At 42.6% G+C, this 26282-nt stretch overlaps 1 protein-coding gene across 2 annotated transcripts in view; it reads left to right on the top strand.

Moving 5' to 3' along the window:
* The first annotated feature begins 4684 nt into the window (after positions 1 to 4684).
* LOC124415915 (cadherin-23) overlaps positions 4685 to 26282 on the top strand; it is a 31287-nt gene continuing 9689 nt past the window's right edge. Inside the window, exons 1-14 of one of the 2 annotated variants that reach the window (XM_046896642.1) lie at positions 4685 to 5016; positions 7779 to 8082; positions 8392 to 8663; positions 8752 to 8916; positions 9041 to 9479; positions 9601 to 9842; positions 9960 to 10484; positions 10557 to 10909; positions 11017 to 11231; positions 11309 to 11868; positions 11949 to 12257; positions 12346 to 12640; positions 12733 to 14377; positions 14896 to 15012. In XM_046896642.1, coding sequence (XP_046752598.1) covers positions 7785 to 8082; positions 8392 to 8663; positions 8752 to 8916; positions 9041 to 9479; positions 9601 to 9842; positions 9960 to 10484; positions 10557 to 10909; positions 11017 to 11231; positions 11309 to 11868; positions 11949 to 12257; positions 12346 to 12640; positions 12733 to 14377; positions 14896 to 14908 — 5331 coding nt within the window. In that variant the 5' untranslated portion in view covers positions 4685 to 5016; positions 7779 to 7784 and the 3' untranslated portion in view covers positions 14909 to 15012. Of the gene's footprint in view, positions 5017 to 7778; positions 8083 to 8391; positions 8664 to 8751; positions 8917 to 9040; positions 9480 to 9600; positions 9843 to 9959; positions 10485 to 10556; positions 10910 to 11016; positions 11232 to 11308; positions 11869 to 11948; positions 12258 to 12345; positions 12641 to 12732; positions 14378 to 14895; positions 15013 to 26282 lie in introns of those variants that run through there. The other variant, XM_046896641.1, reaches the window with a different exon arrangement.

Below are 26282 nucleotides of genomic sequence, written 5' to 3'. Positions count from 1 at the left end.
CACAATATTCCCGGTTATATGACACCGATGGAACGGCATGGTCTGCAGTTTAAACAAATAACTTCAATCTACGAAGTTTAATAACAGACAGAGAGGCGTAGCTGCCAATGGGGAATGGGACCTGTTCCTCGTGTCCACAGATCTGTGGCAAATAAGACTCATTCGAACGGTGAATACACGGGAACAAAAAATGCTGGGACCACGTGTGGCATGTTTGCTCAACGATTCGTTATCAAGATATATTCATGCATTCTGAGTGTACTGTCAATAATTTGTTCAATGAGAACAAATATACGTCTCGGTAACACTGCACCACCTCCAATACTCTGGATGAATAACGAGTCACGTGCCTGGAGCCTCGCGATTCGTTCCTTCTCTTCCACAACAAACTCATTATTACCTACAATTCTTTACTATTTTCTCCAATGCTGAAGCCCATTGCATTTATAGTGACGAGTCAGCCGCAGCAATTTAAACCGCGTCATTACGTCACTGAAAAATTTGACATCCTTGAATCCTTCTATGATGTACAAGATTAGAAAACCTTGACCAGATTTATGACATTAAACTCCATTACTTGTTACTAAATTTCGATCCCTTGACTCCCTTCGAAGCTATAAGTATATAAGTTCAAAGAAGTTAAATTCCGTGGTTGAAAATGGGAACTCATTTTACCCATAATAAGCAGTATCAAGAAGCACGTAACCATTCAATCTGCTGATGGTAATGGTGAGGAATTGAGGTAAAATATTTCTGTTCACACCTGACGTGGACAGGTTCTGTTATCACACAATCTGTAAGTTCGGCAGAATTACTAGCGACTTATCTTGTCGGATCTTTTCCGTTATTCCAACCAACGCCACATATCTAGACGTCAACTACATCGAATCATAATTTCTTCTTTCTCTGACAGGATGACTAGACCCCTTTGGGTTCGGTGGATTGTCAAGAGGAAGCAGAAGACCGAGAGTCTTCAGGCAAAGCTGAGCTAAAGAAGGATGCGCCGTGAGTATCTTCATTTCCATAACAACGCGGCCAACGTTCAAACTGATCATGTTCGATCGAGTGTCCCATTGACACGTGTATCGCAAATGTATGTATAACCTTCACGCCTCCTAAAGCGGCGACATACTGTGTCTAATTGAGGGTGACATATCTCCCGTGCGAGAATGCCCTGTTTGAAAAAGGGTTGGGCGACATGTCACGCTCGATTTACACGCGATTTTTGAAAATTGGAACGCGTTTCGCTAGTTTGCGGTTCGGTTTTCGTTACTGCTAACTGCAAACGGTGGAAGGGCTGCGTTCTCATTGCGAAAAGAATTTTTTTCATTTAAAAATTCTTATTTTGCACCGTTTTTTACAGTCAACAATTTTGGCAAGTGATAAAACAGTGATTATATTGAGAAAAAAGTTCCCGACAACGATGGTAATTGACTGTATATGACGTTGCTTTTTTAATCGTGATTTTAACGCATGAGAAGCTTCTCATAACGCAACGTTCTCGTAACTGCAGCCAACGCAGATTTTCTGTTGTTATATTACAGCCGTGGTATTTACAATTAGTTGCTACTACACTTAACTATTTAGGCGAAACGACTTTCTCTCCTGTAGTCAGGAAGTAATTATTTCTTTACTGTCGCTTCGCTGGTGCGAATGTAAGAAAAATGTCTGATTCTTTATTTTATTCTTTGTTGGAATTCGTGCCTCTAATCGCAACATAAAACCTTGGAGCAATCAGATGCGGTTTTTCATACTGTTCTGTTGTAAAATTTCCCATCGACGCTTCAAGCGATTCATTTATTTACTTTTTCAAATATCTCTATGGACATTGAAAATGCAATTGCTGTGACTCTAATTGCCGAGAAGAAACAGACGGAGACGTCAAATAAATCAACCAATAATAATTTTAGTACAAATTTTGCAAATAAAAGAATTTTCGGGGCTCACCACCGACCCAATTTCACACTTTCAATCCTCTCTGGACGAATTGCAAATAAAACTTTCACACCGTGAAATCGTAACCGTTCACATACGTGTAAAAGCAGACGGTATAGAAGATCGTCAAAAATTACACGAAAGATTTGGTTTTTGAGCGTGAAAAATTGAAAATCAAATAAAAAAGGGGCGTGTGCGTATATCGGCTCTGGGTATTGGAAAGGTTGAGTTATTGAGCCCAAAAGGGTTTCCCTTTTTCCCGTCTGCTCCGTAACCCGAACGATTCGGTCTAATTGGATAATTTATCGGCCATTCGCCCGGCCCAGGCATCCGTGTCTATTGCAAAACTACGTCGCACGCATTACGCAATAGTTCACAAACATTTGCGCAATATCTCGCACTCCCGTATCGGGAGTACCTTTTGCACCTGAGCGAGAAATTGTATTGCGGCATTGTGCAGCTTGGCTCTATAGACATAGCGAAGGTTAACTCTGATCCCTTGCTTATGCAGTTGTGAGAAGGATGCAGTGCGATAAGTATAATAATAAAGTGATCTTTCACATTTTCCTCAGCCCAAGCATAGAGACGCGCTATAATTATAACTATTTGCGAAATTCTCCCGGTGAACTTCGATCTTTGGGAAATACATTCACTTTCGAGATTAAATAAATTGCATTCGAAATCGCGGATGTTTTCGCGTGGGAAGTTTGTCGCTCCTCAGTAAATGTCTCGGAGCATTTTTACTTCAGCATGAGCGTAACCATTTCCCTGCGAATATTACGGAGAAGAATTATGGAATTTTGCAAGAATCTTTTGCCTGGGAAGCGGGCTAATTAGTCTTCGCAATGAGAAGACAACCGGCGTGACCGAGCACTCGGCACTCTGGCGGTGCTCGTAGGTACAGACAATTGCTCGGCTTCAAGTGAGACCAGGGAATTTTAGCGAAAGGCGAACCTGGCCTAACCGGTCCCACGGTTTGCTGAACTCAGGGCGTACCTGCGTGCTCCTCGAATCTGATCAATGCCAGGCCTCAACAAATTCGATTGTTTCAAATGCCCACCACGAAAGGGTCCACATTGGTCTGGATATCGGGTCATTGAATAGCGTCGGTGAAGTACGTTCAGGTATGCCTACTACTCGAGTGGACCTTTATATCGACACCAATGTTCGTTAACTCTTGGTTAACAATATTTCGTGGCTAACCGAAAGCGCGAAATCGGCCAGCTCTGCTGTATGGGTGTTGGCAGATCATAATTCCGTTACTGCTGCATCCTTCAATGTATAAAATAATGTTTTGTAGTTGGGTTTGATTGTAGATTGATAAATAGGACTTGGAATATGGAATGGGCGTGATTACATTTGGTTAGATTAATGGAAGTAGGTATAATATATCGACACTTAATGAGCACGAGTTAATCGTTATCTGCAGCATATTTACTTGGAACTCTTTATTCTTTAGTATAATTTTAAGAAACATTATGATTACGAAAGATGTCTGATCAATTGACTTCAGCCCTATAAAAATATTCGATGACTTCAAGTTTTTCACTTTTAAAGTTTTTCAAAGTGTACGTCAACCACAGAGACAACCGTTGCTGTACAAAGTGTTAAACTTACACCTTCGGCACGTGAATGCACATTAGTTTGTACCTCTGCGGCATATTTTCCATTTAAACCATCCTAGAAATATGAAGATGCGATTTGAACCTGCGTTTCCCAGATTAATGCGATCAAGTACGTCACGTGACCGATTGACACAAATCGGTTACGCTGAGGTAGGTCAGCGATAATCCGTGCAATGTCTTCTTTGGGTCGACAAACCGTTGATGTCGGCACTCGTCGAGTGGCGTGAACGTCTCTGTACCCTGATTACACTATCATTCAATCTCGAGGATCAACAGTGGAAATTCTGCAAAAATTTGCAGAACAAATTCTTATCCCATTCTTTTGCAGAACCAAAAAAAAATTCCCAATTTCGCTGCCGAGGGTCGATAATTTATCGCTTTAGTTGATGCAGGTATGTTCTGTGAGCCTTGCAGCTATTTACAGCGACGGCTATGGGCTTCAGTAACTGTACCTATCCCCTTCCTCGCTTTCATTCAGTCGCCATCTTTCTCTCTGGGTCCTGGGGTGAGTATCTCTCGTCTTCGTTGCTCCCCAGGGATCCGAATCAGCGTTTCATCTTCGTCGGCTACTCCTGTATTATAAGCCGCTGCATACACGCGCAGTTTCGCCTCACGAAATTTCAGGCAGGCCAAAGAGGCGGGCCGGTCTATTCCTCTTTGAAAATCCCCACGTCTTTTTATCGTTCGATGTTGGCCTTTCAGCCTTTTTGCGTAGCCGCTCTTTAAGCCCGTCGGTACTCTATAAATAATTACCAAATGTACGCAAAGAGCAGGGACTGGAGTTCGCGCACTTTTTACTGACACAAGCGTTTCGCTACCCCTGTGCGAATTCAAACGACTCGAATCACCTCTTCACTGTATGAAAATCAGCGCTTGTTATTAGGATTGGAAAAAATGGCGTGCCCTTTATTCTGCACAACATACAAATTGATCTCGGATCATGTTACACCTCAACAGCGGTACACACGATCTGAGCAATATGAGACTTCGCGAACTGACGAAAACAGCAGGTGAAATAAAGAAAGGATACTTTTTTGCGGCAGGTAAGAAGTGAGAATTAACTCGAAGAGAGTATAGAATGAGGCAGCTAACCGGCAGGCACAACCATTCCTTCGACTCGTGGCGGTCGTGCCAGTCGCATACCTTTCGTCTTACGATGCGGTGTCTCTCCGCTAGCCGCCTTGCAGATAGTACGGATAAATTTTAACCCAGTATTGATACAGGCTCTGGTTAAATATCGACAAGGGATTGCTATATGATACAATGAGTTAGCAGTATATTTCAAGTGAAAAATGTCATCGACGTCGAACGATGCGCCGTTTCGATGAAGAACGGACGTTTTATTGAGTGTGCTGCATGTGTCGTGAAGGTGTCGTGCATGTGGTGACGTATCTGTTATTCCTGCGGATAGCCAGAAAATTTTAGTCATCGGGAAAGTTGGATTATAGCCTATGAGGTAAGCCGCAGGTATAGCCAATATTGGCAGTTCGCTTTGCAGCCGCTTCTCCTTCTCTTATACCTTCAGCGCAAAGTTTACGCAATTAACGATTCGCAAAAATTAGTCCAATTTTTAAAACCAAATGGGTGTAACATCATCTCATGAAAATGGAAATTCCAGTTTACTTACGGTGTTACGGTGATTAGTGGATCAAGAGGTAGGGCCGAGTTGTGTATAACCACACGCGCAAAGTAGGTAGGTAACCGGGTGATAACGGTGTTTTTTCCTATACGGTCGAGTAGCTTACTGCCGTTAAACTATAGCTGTATAAAATTAACGCCGTTTTTACGCACGGATATTTCATTCTTGGGATAATATCTTACACCAAAATTTCGTCAGATAAGTACAGTTACTGATTAGTAAACAAAATCTATGTCGTTTGACTTTAGCTGGTGAACGGCGATTTATTTTTCCTTTTATCAACGACGTTTGATCATCTTGGCTTAGATTACCCGGCAGTAGTTGAAGGAGTTGTTCAGTCGAGTCGAGAGATACATACTATGTAAAAAAAAAAATAATTTGGAAAACACAGGAACAAAGAATATCGACTATCAGACGGAAGACGAAAATGCAGGGTCATTTTTTAGCCGTAGGGGATTCAGGGATTTAGACGATTGTTTTTTAGAGGTCAGTAAACTGATACGTGCTTTTTTTACTCCAGTCCTGACTGGACTAAAATCGCGCGCGGAAACAAGTTTCAGACTCGGAGATTTTAACGCTGGAATACGAAATGCCTCGCAGTCCGCAACGGATCCGGTGTTGAACCGATTTGCTAAATTCTTCTAATTCGCGATGCTGAATATATTATCTAGCGTTAAGAATAGTGGATGCATTGCAGATTGTCGTGGCCTAAAATCGTGACCTTTGTTTCCCAACCTCAAGATCTCGTGTAACGGCATGAGAAGGAGTGACACTGAATCACCGGGATTGAATTTGAAAGGTAGCCACAAGAGTTCGTGAATAATACTGCCGAACGACGTCGACATTCAGAGTTTATCTGGAGAGAATATCACGCTGTATATATATACCTACTCGAACGTCGAGTTATATAAATTTTATAGTGTATACTCATAGACAAATCCAGAGGCTGATTGCGATGTAAAATTGGTTTTACGCAACTCTGCGATGGCGGGGATTTAAGGGACTTTTTAACTCTCATATTTTCAGTACGGCACGCACTTATACCAGAAGAATTTCCCCATGTTTTGAAGTTGTTAAAGGAGACATAACATGATTTATATTCACACGTACAACGGTCTTCGTCACGGTCTTTGCCTCAAACTTTCCGCGTTTCAGTGTTACATTACATAGATATATAAATATAGAGAAACTGCTCAATGTGCGATAACAATAAGCGACTAGTGTTATCTCACTTGTGGGATAAAACTTTCAGCGTTTCTTGCAGTATCTATAGAACGATTTTAAATCGAAATGCAACCGGCGACAAGGTGTCGAACAAGTTTTTACTTAGCAGCGACTATAGCCGCGTACAAGGTCCTTTGTTAATATGCTCGGAACAGGATATAGACGTCCTTCGGTGCAATCCGACTACTGTACCCAATACACACCTGACCAACTCGATGATTCTTTCATCGGTTATAAGATTTCTTGGGTATTCCGAGCAGCCAATAATTGTGCGAGGAGGTACTGATATAAGCGGAAATATATACGTAGTAGCTACATTATAAGCCATAGTTATATTAATCGTAAGCTTCCAGAGTCCCGCTACTTGTAAAAACAGTCTTTAAATTCCTTCTTACCGCAAAACAGAAAATCTCGGCGATTGTCAGTAGCAGCAAGCGTTTGGTGGTTGATCTCACTGCGGTCGAATCATGGAATGTTTAAATTATTCGAAGATTTTGAATTCAACGAATTTCTACTGATCTTACTACCGAAACTTACAAGCTGTCAACTTTTGAAATCAATCTAAGGATCGTGAACGTCTGAGAATCGCTGTTACTGATCTCAAACATCGGCTGGTAAACGAAAAGTGAGAGTTGCTCCAGCAGTGGCGTGTAGCGCAGTTCGATTTAAGAAGCATTAAATAGAAGAGCGAAAACTGCCGGACATTATCTCGCGCACAATGATTACGTTGCGAAAGATTTTCGTGGTGTCGTATAACCATATTGCGCACTACACCACGGTATGAATATCTCGCAACGACCATGCAACTCCCCCGATCCGTATTTCAGTTTCTCGTTTTCTTAGCAGATATACTCCTAAGACCCACCCGGTAGAAAGCTGCGGACAGAAAGTGCGTCGCAATAGCACCTAATGAGTTATACACACGTATTTTTCTTCTCGTTTACCGAGCGACATCCCAGCCTTACGGTACGACCAGTTAGAGCAAAACGTTTCAGACCTGAAACGGAAAACGATTTCTAACGGCTTCGCGATGCCTGCACGTAACGTATGAGGGTGCTCCTCACCACACTGTTCGATTCCTTATACAGGCGCTCTAGAACCAGCGAATAGTTGGACGCCAGGTATATGTTCCAGTTGCACCGCGAACGCGAAACGTGGGACGAAGCAGGCTGGGAATCACGTTTTGCCAGTTGCCACCCACGCTCGGGCATTGCCACGGTCGTGTTGGCGATGGCTTCGACGGAAAGACTCTCAGACGCACGTACTGATCGTGCTCTCAGTAGCAAACATCGCTATCCAATTTCCTACCAATGCGCAATGGGCCGCAAATTTAACGCTTAATTGTTGTCGACCAGGTCAGGATGCTGACAATTCTGCTCGTGCTCGTCGCCACGAGTTCCTCAATTCGAGGACAAGTGGTGAACAGAGCACCGCACTTCATACCTGGTGGAGACATGGCTCGTCTGGCCGTCTCCGAGAGTACTCCACCTGGAGCGCCGGTCTACACTCTCCAGGGTGAGGACCCCGAGGATTCCCGAGTGCACTATTCCATCAGTGGGGAGTACTTCACGGTGGATAGAGAAACTGGCGTCGTAATCCTCAGGAAAGCGTTGGACAGAGAGACCCAGGATTTGATAGAAGTCATCATTAGCATAACTGGTACCAAATTGAACCGTTATCGACTATGTCACAAATGCATTTTATCTGTGTAACTCACGAGCAGTGGCGTATAGTTTAACAGGCCACAGCTAAGCGATTCTGCAGGTGAATGTCAGGTGGCATGTGCTGAGTCTGGTTCTGCAGAGTATTTTTATTGGTCAATTCACGCGGTATACGGTATTGAATGGCAAAGGTGTTTCGACACTTGTTTGAACAACGTGCGAGCTACTTTGCACTCAATTCCAGAAACAAACACTCACTCAGTCACACTTATTTATTCTAAGGTCATAAACGTTTAATTTCTTTTAGATGAAGGTATTGCGGGTTCTGAACCTAACACAGTATCGCTTCGTCGAGAGATAGCCGTTCTTGACGAAAACGATAACCCACCGGTTTACCATGGCCGTCCGTATGCTGCCAGGGTTCCTGAGAGTGCAAAAGTAGGTAGTGTCCTGCTTCCTCCGGGCACCATAACTGTCACTGACGAAGACGGAGGTGTCAATGCTGACGTTGTTGTACGGTGTGCAGCATCGTCCCGAGATGACGACGTTTGCGAAGTCTTCCATGTGACTACGGATAAGGTTTGACGCATGAAAAAAAAATTCCTTTTAGTTAATTCTAGTAGGCTGCTGGAATCGTAGATTCAAATGAATTGTGTTTTACTTCCAGTTAGCGGAAGGTCGCTATGAAGTTCGCATAACGTTGGCGAGTCCATTGGATTACGAAAGAAGAAATTCTTATCTCATCAATCTTGTCGCCGTTGATGGAACCAGTGATCCAGCGAAAAGACTACATGCCAGAGCTACTGTTGCTGTTGATGTTCTAGACGTTCAGGTATGATTTATGACGCAATCATACTACCGATCGTCTTTGTCAGAGCAGTATCTACAAACTGCCACAGACTCAGAGCGACTATATTCCACAAATTTGAGACTTATCCTTTACTGTCGTCGTTCAGGATCAGCCACCAACATTCTTGAACGCTCCATACAGTGCAGCTCTTCCTGAAAATACCCCAGCAGGACACACTGTCCTGACAGTTAGAGCGCGGGATGGCGACACCGGAGAACCGAGGCCTCTGCTGCTTAGCCTCGAGGACGACGATGCAGGGCATTTCGAACTCGTGGTTACGCGAGAGGGAAACATCAGTGTCGGAAAGTTAATCACCACCAGTGTCTTTCTAGATCGTGAAGATCCGAACATTTTGCAAAATGGAGGAATTTATACGTTCACAGTGAAAGCTACTGAACTGATAAATAACGAGATTCCAGCCGATACAGCTACCTCAGTTATTACCATCGTTGTCACAGATGTCGACGATCTTGTGCCAGTCTTTAACAGGGATTCATTTTCGATAAAAATTTCAGAGGATATCGGAATGGATACACCGTTACCAGGTAATGCTTTGTCAGAGAATGCATTGTGTTAAATGGTCCGTTCTTTTGTTCATTTGAATGGACTTAGTTTAGTTCTGATATAAGTGCGTGAGAATCAGGATTGTTATTAATTATTTTACAGGTTTAAATATGGTAGTCAGCGATGGGGACGTTGGAGACAATGCAAAGTTTTCCTTGGCTTTGAGGGACGCACCTGGATATCCAAATATCAGTCAGGCGTTTTCAGTCAATCCTCAACAGGCTCAGGGAAGAGTACCTGTCGTCGTAAGAGCGAATAATAAATCGGTGTTAGACTACGATGTTGAGGATGAAACAAAAAGAACATTAGAGTTTGACGTCACGGCTTCCGTAGCTGGTAAAGTGGTGAGTTGTTTGAATTTGCCATGTGTCATGTTCGATTACGAAGAAAAATTTATCACTTATTGGCCACTATTGTCTGTGGGATCAACGTTGTTGAACTTTCCTTAAATGTTTTCAAAGGTTGCATCGTCTAGAGTACACATTGAGCTTGTAGATGCGAATGACCACAGTCCGGAGTTTTCGCAATCAGTCTACAATCTGGCAGTACCTGAGGATGCAGTCCCAGGTACTCATTTCGGTGAAGTATTTGCAGTAGACAAAGATAGTGGAGAGTTCGGAGAACTAACTTACAATCTTCGTGGTTTTGGTACTGACAAATTCAAAACCGACCCAAAGAGAGGTGGGCTTTCTGTTGCGAAGGCGCTCGACTACGAGGTTCAAAAGTCTTACTCGTTAACAATGGAGGCTAGGGATGGCGGAGGCAAAGTTTCAACCGTCAACATTCTAATCGAGGTCCAAGATGTCAACGACAACGAGCCCATCTTTGAACAAAAAGAATACTCGAGAACTGTCCGTGAAGAAGCAATGAGTTTTGAACCGCAGCTATTCGTCAGAGCTACGGATGTTGATGGTCCAACTCAGGGGGATGGAAAAGTGACGTACTCGATCGGTCATCATAACAGTATGACGGAAAATGTCTTTAAGGTATCAAAGATTCCTGACTGAAATTTTTTCCCACCAAAAGCAATATAATGATTATTAATCTTACATCGACAGGTTGATCCAGAAACAGGTGAAGTTGGAATGCAAAAGCCAGCGCGATCTGGCGATACAGAACGCGGTCTCTACGAGCTCAGCATCAGAGCAACTGACAAAGGAAAGCCACCTCTGTACTCTGAAACCAAGCTCTTTGTCCGCGTTGGTGTTCCTGGTAATCAGAAGCCCATATTTCGGGGTAACTATAAAGCCGGAGCACCAGGACCCAACACTTACCGGGCACGTCTACTGGAAAACGCTACACCTGGGACAGAAGTTGTCAAAGTGACAGCGAACGATCCTGATGGAAGAGACAGCTTATTGCAGTATTACATTGCTAGTGGAGCGAAGGATAACTTCGTAATCAACCAGAAGTATAAGAGCCCTAAAAACATTCTGAATTTTAAACTTCTGAAATAAAATCTGAAGGGCTGAATCTGGTGTTTCAAACTTGATGGGAAATTTTTAATACTTTTCACAGCTCCGGCATTATAACGGTTTCACCGGACGCTAGACTGGATATGGAATTTGGTGGAGACAAGTACAATGTGATCGTGTATGCAGTTGATTCCGGAACACCGGTTAGAGAGACGGCTACTACAACGGTAGCTGTGAACATTATCGATGTTAATAACAAGCCACCTGTTTTCAACAACTCGACGTATTTAATGTACGTATCGGAGAGAGCCGCTATTGGTGAGTACGAGTTTCAGTGATCAGACATCTGCGATTATCGGATCACTGTTACGTTCAATGCGCATTTTCCATCACAGGTGATTCCGTTCTGAGGGTAACCGCAACTGATCCAGATTCTGATGCGAACATTGAGTATGCCTTGATCGAGCCGATAAGAGCCGTTGACAAGACTGGAGTTGCTCTGAAAAGTACAACACCGTACGATTACAAAACAGCGTTTAAAATAAATTCTACTACCGGTTTAATAACAGTTAATCAGGTTCTGGATTACCAAGTTGCGGCGGTAATTATTCTCACGGTTCAGGCCAGAGACCTTAACGCTGTTGTCGACAAGGAGAAACAGGTCACTGAAGTTGAAGTCACGATTTACGTTCAAGCCTACAGTGACGATAATCCGATTTTCACGAATCCTGGATGGTCGCCGAATAATCCGGTCATTCGCGTGTCAGTTCCTGAAGAGCAACCGGTTGGAACGACTCTGCTGATGCTGTCTGCCAGGGAACCAGCGACTGGTCGACCAGTTGAAACGTTCGAATTGATTCGCGATGACGATGATGAAGGTTACGTTAACGTTGGGGTTCAAAGCGGGAACGTAGTTTTGAGCAAGAGACTGGATTATGAAAATCTAGGCGACAAGGTACAACCCAAAAATGGTTTTCGATGTGTTCGTCATTATTTGGATGAAAGAAGTGATCAATTTGTCATTTTTTTTATCAGATTCTTCGCTTCAAAGTTCGAGCCTTGGCCAGAGATTACGAAATAAGTCGAAGCATGTCGGAAGCTAAGGTGATAGTGTCAGTGCTCGACATAAATGACAACAGCCCGATTTTCAATCAAAAAGATTATAAAATTTCCGTACTCGAATCGTCCGCGGCATCTAAAATTATCCTAAATGTCAAGGCTACGGATATGGACAGCTCGAATACGGATCAGGAAGTGAAGAGAGGATTCGGTGAAGTCAGATACGCTTTGACCGGTGAAAATGCAAATTTGTTTGAAATCGATCCAATCAGTGGAAACATTCTCGTAAGTATAGTTTAGATTTCAATTTTCTTTACCGCAGTAGTCAAAATATCGGCTGTTTTCTTGTTGTGATAATCAATTCTTGTCATAGATCGCAGCAAATACAACACTTGACCGAGAAAGACAATCCGTTCTGCGATTCTACGTTATCGCTACAGATATGCCTCAGGGTGGTGCGGAGCAGAAAATGAGTCGAGCATTAGTTACCGTCGATATTCTAGATGTGAACGACAACGCCCCCGCCTTCCCTCAGGAGTCTTACACTGCTGTGGTTCCTGAAAATGCACCGGCAGGCATCAGTGTTGTAAACATTACTGCAATTGATCCCGACGAGGGCAAAGGAGGAACGATTCACTTTGAAATTATTGACGAGGGAGAAGCTAATGGTAGATATTATTTTATTCGAGGTGTTTATTGGAGCACTGATTAGTTGGATTTGCTACTAGTACTGTTAACGTCTTGTGATCATGCGGCACAGGTCTCTTCAAAATAAATCACTCTACTGGCGAAGTCTCTTCTGCTGGGCAACTGACTGGCAAAGGAAGGACGGAACCTTACAACATGCGTGTCAGGGCTCAGGATGGAGGAGATCCTGTCCTTTTTACGGACGTTGCATTGGTTCTTTACATTGGTGACGTTGTCAGCAATGACGGTGTTCCCCTTATCATCAGGCCAACTCTGGACGAGGTAGCTCACATCGCGGAGAACTCGACAACCGGAAGCCCGGTCTTTCAAGTCGTTGCTTCCGATCCAGATGATCCAAATTTACCGAACGGGAAGATAACCTTCAAGTTTCTTGAGGAGGGAAATTTCGGAAACGACGCAAGTTCGTTCAGCATTAACAGTGAGACTGGGTTAATAACGACGAAAAAACTGTTAGACCGTGAAACCAAAGACAGCTACACGCTGATCCTCGTAGCTCAGGATCTTGGAGATCCCCCCCAGCAAGCGACTCGTATTCTTCAAGTGATCGTAGACGATATTGATGACCATAAGCCACACTTCAAGCGAAGCCTAGACAGTCCGCCCGTGGAACTAAGCACTTATGAGGAACTTCCAATCGGAACAAATATCGGAGTCGTCGAAGCGATTGACGAAGACATCGAGGAGAACGGGATGATCGATTACGTAATTATATACGGAAACGAAGCGGGCCTGTTTTCTATAGAAAGATCCGAAAATAATTCTGGTATAATAAAATCGACAGGGCGATTGGATCGTGAACAATTCGACCGTCATCTTATCACCGTGAAGTGCTTCAAGTTTCCAGTAAAAAAATCGGAGCTCACACCCAAGCCGTACAATCGGCAAGATCCTTCGGAGCGGCAAGTCTTGATAAGGATATTGGATATTGATGATAACAAACCTAAGTTTAAAAAGGGGAATTTCACGCTGGGAGTTCGACTGAATGTACCAATTGATACCAGCCTTTTGACGTTGGAAGCTAAGGACGCAGATTCGGACGCCTTGCCGATGAACTACAATATGGGTGACGTGTCTTTTACTTCGGTGGTTGATCCATCGATATCTCGGGAGAAAATGACCTCTGTTTTTTCGTTAAACCCGGAAACTGGAGAGCTAAGGACAACCAGTTCAATGACAGGATTCGCCGATGGTTTCATGGAGGTTCCAATATCGGCAAATAATTCTGCGACGCCAGGACGAGAGACGAACATCACAGTGAAGATTTTCCTAGTACGAGATCGAGACATGCTTAAGTTCGTCTTCTCCAAGCCTCCAGCCGAGGTGAGAAAATCGTTGGAGAATTTTGAGCAGGCCGTACAACAAGCCTTGTCGCTTCCCGTCGAGGTTAACGTCTACGACACACAGTTTTATTCGAAGGAAGACAATTCCTTGGACTTTTCGTCGACCAGTTCATGCTTCCAAATGGTTGGAAGGGAGTCCTATGATCTCAACGAAATGAAAGCCTTGTTAACAGACCCTAAAAACGAGGAATTAAAGCGGGTATATCAGCAGTATAACGTTGGCACGGTTCAGCACTGTGCTGCTCTCGTTGCAAGGGCCGATGCCTCTATGACACAGATGTGGGTACTTGCCATCGCTGCTCTGGTCGGGATCGCTGCGATTATTTCCAGCTGTACGCTCTGCTGCATGCACGCAAAGTGAGTAAAATTACTTTTGAATTAACATTTTACATCGCGTTAGTACAAAGTGGAAATAAGAAAACATGAGTCAAGAACTTTCGTTTGAGACTTACAATCTTAGATAGGTACCTCAAGCTTCGAAGTAACAATGCAATCTTCTGCAAATGCACGAAACTTATTATTCGAATGAATTCAACGTCATTTTTACTTTCCATTAGCTTTGGTGATATGAGAATAGCATTGGTATCGGCAGAAAATTAATTTTTATAATTTTAACGAATCATTTCGGTTTCGGGTCTATAGAATATGAAGAACAGCTTTCTAGAGGAATGAGGGTTTGGATATAGATTTTTCGGTCTGTACTATGAACTCCCGTAATGATCTTGAATACGGCTGGATGAGAGAATCTGAAACTCACAGGAACTTGCAACCAAATGACGGGCATGAAAAACGCGATTTCCAGCGTTCCCTCCAATGTTTCCTTTTTAGATACCCACTTGTAACTTTCTTCTTGAGAAAAAAATAACTTCCCTCAACCGTGTAATCTAGCAAGTAGACGAGCCAGCATAGAAAAAGAAAGGAGTATGTGATCTCTCTTTGTACTCTAAGCCCCATATAAAAAAGAGATACACGTTTGTCTATAACTCGTCACTCAATCTTTAAACCGGAAAAATTTATAGACAAACATTGTACAGAATACTTCCAAGACGAAGTACTCCTACCCATGTTGAGGAGCCGTGGTTACCCAATTTAGACACCCGAATATTACTGACACGGATGAGTAGTCAAATCCGATCGATGGGAAGTCGGAGATACTGCAGCGCTTTTGACCAGAAAAACGCAGCGTCGTTGAAAGCGCTGGAATTAGATTATGCCAACGATGTACCAAGAACCGCAAGTTCGTGAGGAAGTAAAATTGCACATTGCTCTGATTTAGTATGGGCAACGACTCAAAAGTAATAACACAAACCGAGAAAATTTGCCACTATGTTTCTCGATTTTCTCAGCTATTAGACCTACGGGGATCGTGAGGTCCCTTTCGAAATCCTGGGGGTCTAAGCAGTCTAGGAAGGGTGAAACAATTTGATTCTGAAACGGAAAAATGTTTCCAGATGAGGAGAAAGGCTTCAGATTTCTCTAAAAATTTCGACGATTTGGAATGAAAATAAAATCAATTTTTTCATGCACAATATTGACGTAATTTTGCAACGTGGATCAATTGTCCGTAGTCGAATACACTTCGAGTAAGGAATCAAGAATAAGTGACAGATGAACAAGAGATTTTCTTCATATTTTCTCTGCTGTTAGTCTGACATACTTTTTGGGGTGTTTTCTGCGTTCCTGAGAGTCTAATTAGTCTATAGAGAGACGTACAACTCGATTTCGGAAAAGAAGGTTTTTCCGCCCAAAAAAAACTTGAGCTAATCCCTTTAAATTTTTGGTGGAAATGCCGGCTAATTTGGAAAATGCTACGAACGATTATTTTCTGCACGACTCCGACGTAATTTTGCGGAAGTGATCAATTGCACGCAGTCAAAATACGCTGCGAGCAACGGATTGGAAGTTGGAGCAAGAATACATAAAACTTTCACGGGGTTTGGAAGAAGGTGGAAATTAAAAATCACAAATTGAAAAAAAACCTAGTTTCGTTTATTCAACATGTCTTAATTCTAGAACAAGTGCTTGGGTGTCAGTGTATTGTAATTTGACAAGTTCCAAATAGTATAAAATGAAAGACAGAATGAAAATGCAAGAGTATGCTTGAACAGTATGTGATCATACAGGTTATGAGAACACAAAAAAGTGCAATAAACATTATCACCAGCAGAATGTGACAGAATTGAAATCAGATCGTCATTGTTGTAGTTGGTGGATATGGTGTAAATTCCGGCTTGCATACAAGCACAAGGCACCGCCGCAGGACACGATGTATTCTGTATGATATTTCGGTGTTACAATTCTTTGTTACATGAATGACAAGGTATAAATAATAATATTAAATTCCATTTATTTTCTGTAACCTGGATGACGACAAATAAATGAATGAGTATGTGCTCGTATTTCTTTAGCCGTTTTCCCCGCTAAGTGTTGAGTGATATGAATTTTCGGCTCCAAAAATGACCCAAAATGTAAGGCTAACCCCTTTGTATTTTTGGCGAAAATTTCGACGATTTTGGAAAGCGCTGCAATCAATTCCATAAGGCACTATTCCGACGTAATTTTGCAAGAGGAATCGATTTAGCGCAGTCCCAAGAAGCTGCGAGCAACGCATCAAAAGTGACAGCCAGAAAAATAGAGATTTTCGTCGTCATTTCTCCACTGTTGGTCTGACGCTCTTTTTTACGTGCTTTCTGAGTTCCTTGGGGTCGAATTACTCTAGAAATGGTCATGCAAATCGATTCCAAGACAAAAGATTTTCGGCTTCAAAAATGTCCAAAAAAGTAAGGCTAGTCCCATTGGATTTTTGGCGAAAATTTCGACGATTTTGGAAAGCGCTGCAATCAATTTCGTAAGGCACTATTCCGACGTAATTTTGCAAGAGAAATCGATTGAGCGCAGTCCCAATAAGCTGCGAGCATCGCATCAAAAGTTACAGCCAAAAAACTAGAGATTTTCGTCGTCATCTATCCACTGTTGGTCTGACGCTCTTTTTTACGTGCTTTCTGAGTTCCTTGGGGTCGAATTACTCTAGAAATGGTCATGCAAATCGATTCCAAGACAAAAGATTTTCGGCTTCGAAAATGACCAAAAAAGTAAGGCTAACCCCTTTGGATTTTTGGCGAAAATTTCGACGATTTTGAAAAGCGCCGCAATCAATTCCGTGAAGCCCTTTTCCGACGTAATTTTGCAAGAGGAATCGATCAAGCGCAGTCCCAATAAGCTGCGAGCAACGCATCAAAAGTTACAGCCGAAAAACTAGGGATTTTCGTCGTCATTTCTCCACTGTTGGTCTGACGCTCTTTTTCACGTGCTTTCTGAGTTCCTTGGGGTCGAATTACTCTAGAAATGGTCATGCATTTCGATTCCAAGACAAAAGATTTTCGGCTTCGAAAATGACCAAAAAAGGAAGGCTAACCCCTTTGGATTTTTGGCGAAAATTTCGACGATTTTGGTAAGCGCTGCAATCAATTTCGTAAGGCACTATTCCGACGTAATTTTGCAAGAGGAATCGATTGAGCGCAGTCCCAATAAGCTGCGAGCAACGCATCAAAAGTTACAGCCAAAAAACTAGAGATTTTCGTCGTCATTCCTCCACTGTTGGTCTGACGGTCTTTTTGACGTGCTTTCTGAGTTCCTTGGGGTCGAATTACTCTAGGAATGGTCATGCAAATCGATTCCAAGACGAAAGATTTTCGGCTTCAAAAATGACCTAAAAAGTAAGGCTAACCCCTTTGGATTTTTGGCGAAAATATCGACGATTTTGAAAAGCGCTGCAATCAATTCCGTAAGGCACTATTCCGACGTAATTTTGCAAGAGGAATCGATTGGGCGCAGTCCCAATAAGCTGCGAGCAACGCATCAAAAGTTACGGCCAAAAAACTAGAGATTTTCGTCGTCATTTCTCCACTGTTGGTCTGACGCTCTTTTTCACGTGCGTTCTGAGTTCCTTGGGGTCGAATTACTCTAGAAATGGTCATGCAAATCGATTCCAAGACAAAAGATTTTCGGCTTCAAAAATGACCAAAAAAGCAAGGCTAACCCCTTTGGATTTTTGGCGAAAATTTCGAAGATTTTGAAAAGCGCTGCAATCGATTCCGTGAAGCCCTATTCCGACGTAATTTTGCAAGAGGAATCGATTAAGCGCAGTCCCAATAAGCTGCGAGCAACGCATCAAAAGTTACAGCCAAAAAACTAGAGATTTTCGTCGTCATTTCTCCACTGTTGGTCTGACGCTCTTTTTTACGTGCTTTCTGAGTTCCTTGGGGTCGAATTACTCTAGAAATGGTCATGCAAATCGATTCCAAGACAAAAGATTTTCGGCTTCAAAAATGACCAAAAAAGCAAGGCTAACCCCTTTGGATTTTTGGCGAAAATTTCGACGATTTTGAAAAGCGCTGCAATCAATTCCGTGAAGCCCTATTCCGACGTAATTTTGCAAGAGGAATCGATTAAGCGCAGTCCCAATAAGCTGCGAGCAACGCAAAAAAAGTTACAGCCAAAAAACTAGAGATTTTCGTCGTCATTTCTCCACTGTTGGTCTGACGCTCTTTTTCACGTGCTTTCTGAGTTCCTTGGGGTCGAATTACTCTAGAAATGGTCATGCAAATCGATTCCAAGACAAAAGATTTTCGGCTTCAAAAATGACCAAAAAAGTAAGGCTAACCCCTTTGGATTTTTGGCGAAAATTTCGACGATTTTGAAAAGCGCCGCAATCAATTCCGTGAAGCCCTATTCCGACGTAATTTTGCAAGAGGAATCGATCAAGCGCAGTCCCAATAAGCTGCGAGCAACGCATCAAAAGTTACAGCCGAAAAACTAGAGATTTTCGTCGTCATTTCTCCACTGTTGGTCTGACGCTCTTTTTCACGTGCTTTCTGAGTTCCTTGGGGTCGAATTACTCTAGAAATGGTCATGCAAATCGATTCCAAGACAAAAGATTTTCGGCTTCAAAAATGACCAAAAAAGCAAGGCTAACCCCTTTGGATTTTTGGCGAAAATTTCGCCGATTTTGAGAAGCGCTGCAATCAATTCCGTGAAGCCCTATTCCGACGTAATTTTGCAAGAGGAATCGATTAAGCGCAGTCCCAATAAGCTGCGAGCAACGCATCAAAAGTTACAGCCAAAAAACTAGAGATTTTCGTCGTCATTTCTCCACTGTTGGTCTGACGCTCTTTTTCACGTGCTTTCTGAGTTCCTTGGGGTCGAATTACTCTAGAAATGGTCATGCAAATCGATTCCAAGACAAAAGATTTTCGGCTTCAAAAATGACCAAAAAAGCAAGGCTAACCCCTTTGGATTTTTGGCGAAAATTTTGACGATTTTGAAAAGCGCTGCAATCAATTCCGTGAAGCCCTATTCCGACGTAATTTTGCAAGAGGAATCGATTGAGCGAAGTCCCAATAAGCTGCGAGCAACGCATCAAAAGTTACAGCCAAAAAACTAGAGATTTTCGTCGTCATTTCTCCACTGTTGGTCTGACGCTCTTTTTCACGTGCTTTCTGAGTTCCTTGGGGTCGAATTACTCTAGAAATGGTCATGCAAATCGATTCCAAGACAAAAGATTTTCGGCTTCAAAAATGACCAAAAAAGTAAGGCTAACCCCTTTGGATTTTTGGCGAAAATTTCGACGATTTTGGAAAGCGCTGCAATCAATTTCGTGAGGCACTATTCCGACGTAATTTTGCAAGAGGAATCGATCAAGCGCAGTCCCAATAAGCTGCGAGCAACGCATCAAAAGTTACAGCCGAAAAACTAGAGATTTTCGTCGTCATTTCTCCACTGTTGGTCTGACGCTCTTTTTCACGTGCTTTCTGAGTTCCTTGGGGTCGAATTACTCTAGAAATGGTCATGCAAATCGATTCCAAGACAAAAGATTTTCGGCTTCAAAAATGACCAAAAAAGCAAGGCTAACCCCTTTGGATTTTTGGCGAAAATTTCGCCGATTTTGAGAAGCGCTGCAATCAATTCCGTGAAGCCCTATTCCGACGTAATTTTGCAAGAGGAATCGATTAAGCGCAGTCCCAATAAGCTGCGAGCAACGCATCAAAAGTTACAGCCAAAAAACTAGAGATTTTCGTCGTCATTTCTCCACTGTTGGTCTGACGCTCTTTTTCACGTGCTTTCTGAGTTCCTTGGGGTCGAATTACTCTAGAAATGGTCATGCAAATCGATTCCAAGACAAAAGATTTTCGGCTTCAAAAATGACCAAAAAAGCAAGGCTAACCCCTTTGGATTTTTGGCGAAAATTTTGACGATTTTGAAAAGCGCTGCAATCAATTCCGTGAAGCCCTATTCCGACGTAATTTTGCAAGAGGAATCGATTGAGCGGAGTCCCAATAAGCTGCGAGCAACGCATCAAAAGTTACAGCCAAAAAACTAGAGATTTTCGTCGTCATTTCTCCACTGTTGGTCTGACGCTCTTTTTCACGTGCTTTCTGAGTTCCTTGGGGTCGAATTACTCTAGAAATGGTCATGCAAATCGATTCCAAGACAAAAGATTTTCGGCTTCAAAAATGACCAAAAAAGTAAGGCTAACCCCTTTGGATTTTTGGCGAAAATTTCGACGATTTTGGAAAGCGCTGCAATCAATTTCGTGAGGCACTATTCCGACGTAATTTTGCAAGAGGAATTGATTGAGCGCAGTCCCAAGAAGCTGCGAGCAACGCATCCAAAGTTACGGCCAAAAAACTAGAGATTTTCGTCGTCATTTCTCCACTGTTGGTCTGACGCTCTTTTTTACGTGCTTTCTGAGTTCCTTGGGGTCGAATTACTCTAGAAATGGTCATGCAAATCGATTCCAAGACAAAAGATTTTCGGCTTCAAAAATGACCAAAAAAGCAAGGCTAACCCCTTGGATTTTTGGCGAAAATTTCGACGATTTTGAAAAGCGCTGCAATCGATTCCGTGAAGCCCTATTCCGACGTAATTTTGCAAGAGGAATCGATTAAGCGCAGTCCCAATAAGCTGCGAGCAACGCATCAAAAGTTACAGCCAAAAAACTAGAGATTTTCGTCGTCATTTCTCCACTGTTGGTCTGACGCTCTTTTTTACGTGCTCTCTGAGTTCCTTGGGGTCGAATTACTCTAGAAATGGTCATGCAAATCGATTCCAAGACAAAAGATTTTCGGCTTCAAAAATGACCAAAAAAGCAAGGCTAACCCCTTTGGATTTTTGGCGAAAATTTTGACGATTTTGAAAAGCGCTGCAATCAATTCCGTGAAGCCCTATTCCGACGTAATTTTGCAAGAGGAATCGATTGAGCGCAGTCCCAATAAGCTGCGAGCAACGCATCAAAAGTTACAGCCAAAAAACTAGAGATTTTCGTCGTCATTTCTCCACTGTTGGTCTGACGCTCTTTTTTACGTGCTCTCTGAGTTCCTTGGGGTCGAATTACTCTAGGAATGGTCATGCAAATCGATTCCAAGACAAAAGATTTTCGGCTTCAAAAATGACCAAAAAAGTAAGGCTAACCCCTTTGGATTTTTGGCGAAAATTTCGACGATTTTGAAAAGCGCCGCAATCAATTCCGTGAAGCCCTATTCCGACGTAATTTTGCAAGAGGAATCGATCAAGCGCAGTCCCAATAAGCTGCGAGCAACGCATCAAAAGTTACAGCCGAAAAACTAGAGATTTTCGTCGTCATTTCTCCACTGTTGGTCTGACGCTCTTTTTCACGTGCTTTCTGAGTTCCTTGGGGTCGAATTACTCTAGAAATGGTCATGCATTTCGATTCCAAGACAAAAGATTTTCGGCTTCAAAAATGACCAAAAAAGTAAGGCTAACCCCTTTGGATTTTTGGCGAAAATTTCGACGATTTTGGAAAGCGCTGCAATCAATTTCGTGAGGCACTATTCCGACGTAATTTTGCAAGAGGAATTGATTGAGCGCAGTCCCAAGAAGCTGCGAGCAACGCATCCAAAGTTACGGCCAAAAAACTAGAGATTTTCGTCGTCATTTCTTCACTGTTGGTCTGACGCTCTTTTTTACGTGCTTTCTGAGTTTCTTGGGGTCGAATTACTCTAGAAATGGTCATGCAAATCGATTCCAAGACAAAAGATTTTCGGCTTCAAAAATGACCAAAAAAGTAAGGCTAACCCCTTTGGATTTTTGGCGAAAATTTCGACGATTTTGGAAAGCGCTGCAATCAATTTCGTCAGGCACTATTCCGACGTAATTTTGCAAGAGGAATTGATTGAGCGCAGTCCCAAGAAGCTGCGAGCAACGCATCCAAAGTTACGGCCAAAAAACTAGAGATTTTCGTCGTCATTTCTTCACTGTTGGTCTGACGCTCTTTTTTACGTGCTTTCTGAGTTCCTTGGGGTCGAATTACTCTAGAAATGGTCATGCAAATCGATTCCAAGACAAAAGATTTTCGGCTTCAAAAATGACCAAAAAAGCAAGGCTAACCCCTTTGGATTTTTGGCGAAAATTTCGACGATTTTGAAAAGCGCTGCAATCGATTCCGTGAAGCCCTATTCCGACGTAATTTTGCAAGAGGAATCGATTAAGCGCAGTCCCAATAAGCTGCGAGCAACGCATCAAAAGTTACAGCCAAAAAACTAGAGATTTTCGTCGTCATTTCTCCACTGTTGGTCTGACGCTCTTTTTTACGTGCTCTCTGAGTTCCTTGGGGTCGAATTACTCTAGAAATGGTCATGCAAATCGATTCCAAGACAAAAGATTTTCGGCTTCAAAAATGACCAAAAAAGCAAGGCTAACCCCTTTGGATTTTTGGCGAAAATTTCGACGATTTTGAAAAGCGCTGCAATCAATTCCGTGAAGCCCTATTCCGACGTAATTTTGCAAGAGGAATCGATTAAGCGCAGTCCCAATAAGCTGCGAGCAACGCAAAAAAAGTTACAGCCAAAAAACTAGAGATTTTCGTCGTCATTTCTCCACTGTTGGTCTGACGCTCTTTTTCACGTGCTTTCTGAGTTCCTTGGGGTCGAATTACTCTAGGAATGGTCATGCAAATCGATTCCAAGACAAAAGATTTTCGGCTTCAAAAATGACCAAAAAAGTAAGGCTAACCCCTTTGGATTTTTGGCGAAAATTTCGACGATTTTGAAAAGCGCCGCAATCAATTCCGTGAAGCCCTATTCCGACGTAATTTTGCAAGAGGAATCGATCAAGCGCAGTCCCAATAAGCTGCGAGCAACGCATCAAAAGTTACAGCCGAAAAACTAGAGATTTTCGTCGTCATTTCTCCACTGTTGGTCTGACGCTCTTTTTCACGTGCTTTCTGAGTTCCTTGGGGTCGAATTACTCTAGAAATGGTCATGCATTTCGATTCCAAGACAAAAGATTTTCGGCTTAAAAAATGACCAAAAAAGTAAGGCTAACCCCTTTGGATTTTTGGCGAAAATTTCGACGATTTTGGAAAGCGCTGCAATCAATTTCGTGAGGCACTATTCCGACGTAATTTTGCAAGAGGAATTGATTGAGCGCAGTCCCAAGAAGCTGCGAGCAACGCATCCAAAGTTACGGCCAAAAAACTAGAGATTTTCGTCGTCATTTCTTCACTGTTGGTCTGACGCTCTTTTTTACGTGCTTTCTGAGTTCCTTGGGGTCGAATTACTCTAGAAATGGTCATGCAAATCGATTCCAAGACAAAAGATTTTCGGCTTCAAAAATGACCAAAAAAGCAAGGCTAACCCCTTTGGATTTTTGGCGAAAATTTCGACGATTTTGAAAAGCGCTGCAATCGATTCCGTGAAGCCCTATTCCGACGTAATTTTGCAAGAGGAATCGATTAAGCGCAGTCCCAATAAGCTGCGAGCAACGCATCAAAAGTTACAGCCAAAAAACTAGAGATTTTCGTCGTCATTTCTCCACTGTTGGTCTGACGCTCTTTTTTACGTGCTTTCTGAGTTCCTTGGGGTCGAATTACTCTAGAAATGGTCATGCAAATCGATTCCAAGACAAAAGATTTTCGGCTTCAACAATGACCAAAAAAGCAAGGCTAACCCCTTTGGATTTTTGGCGAAAATTTCGACGATTTTGAAAAGCGCTGCAATCAATTCCGTGAAGCCCTATTCCGACGTAATTTTGCAAGAGGAATCGATTAAGCGCAGTCCCAATAAGCTGCGAGCAACGCAAAAAAAGTTACAGCCAAAAAACTAGAGATTTTCGTCGTCATTTCTCCACTGTTGGTCTGACGCTCTTTTTCACGTGCTTTCTGAGTTCCTTGGGGTCGAATTACTCTAGGAATGGTCATGCAAATCGATTCCAAGACAAAAGATTTTCGGCTTCAAAAATGACCAAAAAAGTAAGGCTAACCCCTTTGGATTTTTGGCGAAAATTTCGACGATTTTGAAAAGCGCCGCAATCAATTCCGTGAAGCCCTATTCCGACGTAATTTTGCAAGAGGAATCGATCAAGCGCAGTCCCAATAAGCTGCGAGCAACGCATCAAAAGTTACAGCCGAAAAACTAGAGATTTTCGTCGTCATTTCTCCACTGTTGGTCTGACGCTCTTTTTCACGTGCTTTCTGAGTTCCTTGGGGTCGAATTACTCTAGAAATGGTCATGCAAATCGATTCCAAGACAAAAGATTTTCGGCTTCAAAAATGACCAAAAAAGCAAGGCTAACCCCTTTGGATTTTTGGCGAAAATTTCGACGATTTTGAAAAGCGCTGCAATCAATTCCGTGAAGCCCTATTCCGACGTAATTTTGCAAGAGGAATCGATTAAGCGCAGTCCCAATAAGCTGCGAGCAACGCAAAAAAAGTTACAGCCAAAAAACTAGAGATTTTCGTCGTCATTTCTCCACTGTTGGTCTGACGCTCTTTTTCACGTGCTTTCTGAGTTCCTTGGGGTCGAATTACTCTAGAAATGGTCATGCAAATCGATTCCAAGACAAAAGATTTTCGGCTTCAAAAATGACCAAAAAAGTAAGGCTAACCCCTTTGGATTTTTGGCGAAAATTTCGACGATTTTGGAAAGCGCTGCAATCAATTTCGTGAGGCACTATTCCGACGTAATTTTGCAAGAGGAATTGATTGAGCGCAGTCCCAAGAAGCTGCGAGCAACGCATCCAAAGTTACGGCCAAAAAACTAGAGATTTTCGTCGTCATTTCTTCACTGTTGGTCTGACGCTCTTTTTTACGTGCTTTCTGAGTTCCTTGGGGTCGAATTACTCTAGAAATGGTCATGCAAATCGATTCCAAGACAAAAGATTTTCGGCTTCAAAAATGACCAAAAAAGCAAGGCTAACCCCTTTGGATTTTTGGCGAAAATTTCGACGATTTTGAAAAGCGCTGCAATCAATTCCGTGAAGCCCTATTTCGACGTAATTTTGCAAGAGGAATCGATTAAGCGCAGTCCCAATAAGCTGCGAGCAACGCAAAAAAAGTTACAGCCAAAAAACTAGAGATTTTCGTCGTCATTTCTCCACTGTTGGTCTGACGCTCTTTTTCACGTGCTTTCTGAGTTCCTTGGGGTCGAATTACTCTAGAAATGGTCATGCAAATCGATTCCAAGACAAAAGATTTTCGGCTTCAAAAATGACCAAAAAAGTAAGGCTAACCCCTTTGGATTTTTGGCGAAAATTTCGACGATTTTGAAAAGCGCCGCAATCAATTCCGTGAAGCCCTATTCCGACGTAATTTTGCAAGAGGAATCGATTAAGCGCAGTCCCAATAAGCTGCGAGCAACGCATCAAAAGTTACAGCCAAAAAACTAGAGATTTTCGTCGTCATTTCTCCACTGTTGGTCTGACGCTCTTTTTTACGTGCTCTCTGAGTTCCTTGGGGTCGAATTACTCTAGAAATGGTCATGCAAATCGATTCCAAGACAAAAGATTTTCGGCTTCAAAAATGACCAAAAAAGCAAGGCTAACCCCTTTGGATTTTTGGCGAAAATTTTGACGATTTTGAAAAGCGCTGCAATCAATTCCGTGAAGCCCTATTCCGACGTAATTTTGCAAGAGGAATCGATTGAGCGCAGTCCCAATAAGCTGCGAGCAACGCATCAAAAGTTACAGCCAAAAAACTAGAGATTTTCGTCGTCATTTCTCCACTGTTGGTCTGACGCTCTTTTTTACGTGCTCTCTGAGTTCCTTGGGGTCGAATTACTCTAGAAATGGTCATGCAAATCGATTCCAAGACAAAAGATTTTCGGCTTCAAAAATGACCAAAAAAGCAAGGCTAACCCCTTTGGATTTTTGGCGAAAATTTCGACGATTTTGAAAAGCGCTGCAATCAATTCCGTGAAGCCCTATTCCGACGTAATTTTGCAAGAGGAATCGATTAAGCGCAGTCCCA

Source organism: Diprion similis, chromosome 2, assembly GCF_021155765.1.
Source record: "Diprion similis isolate iyDipSimi1 chromosome 2, iyDipSimi1.1, whole genome shotgun sequence".
NCBI lineage: Eukaryota > Metazoa > Arthropoda > Insecta > Hymenoptera > Diprionidae > Diprion > Diprion similis.
This window is presented reverse-complemented; position numbering and strand designations above follow the sequence as displayed.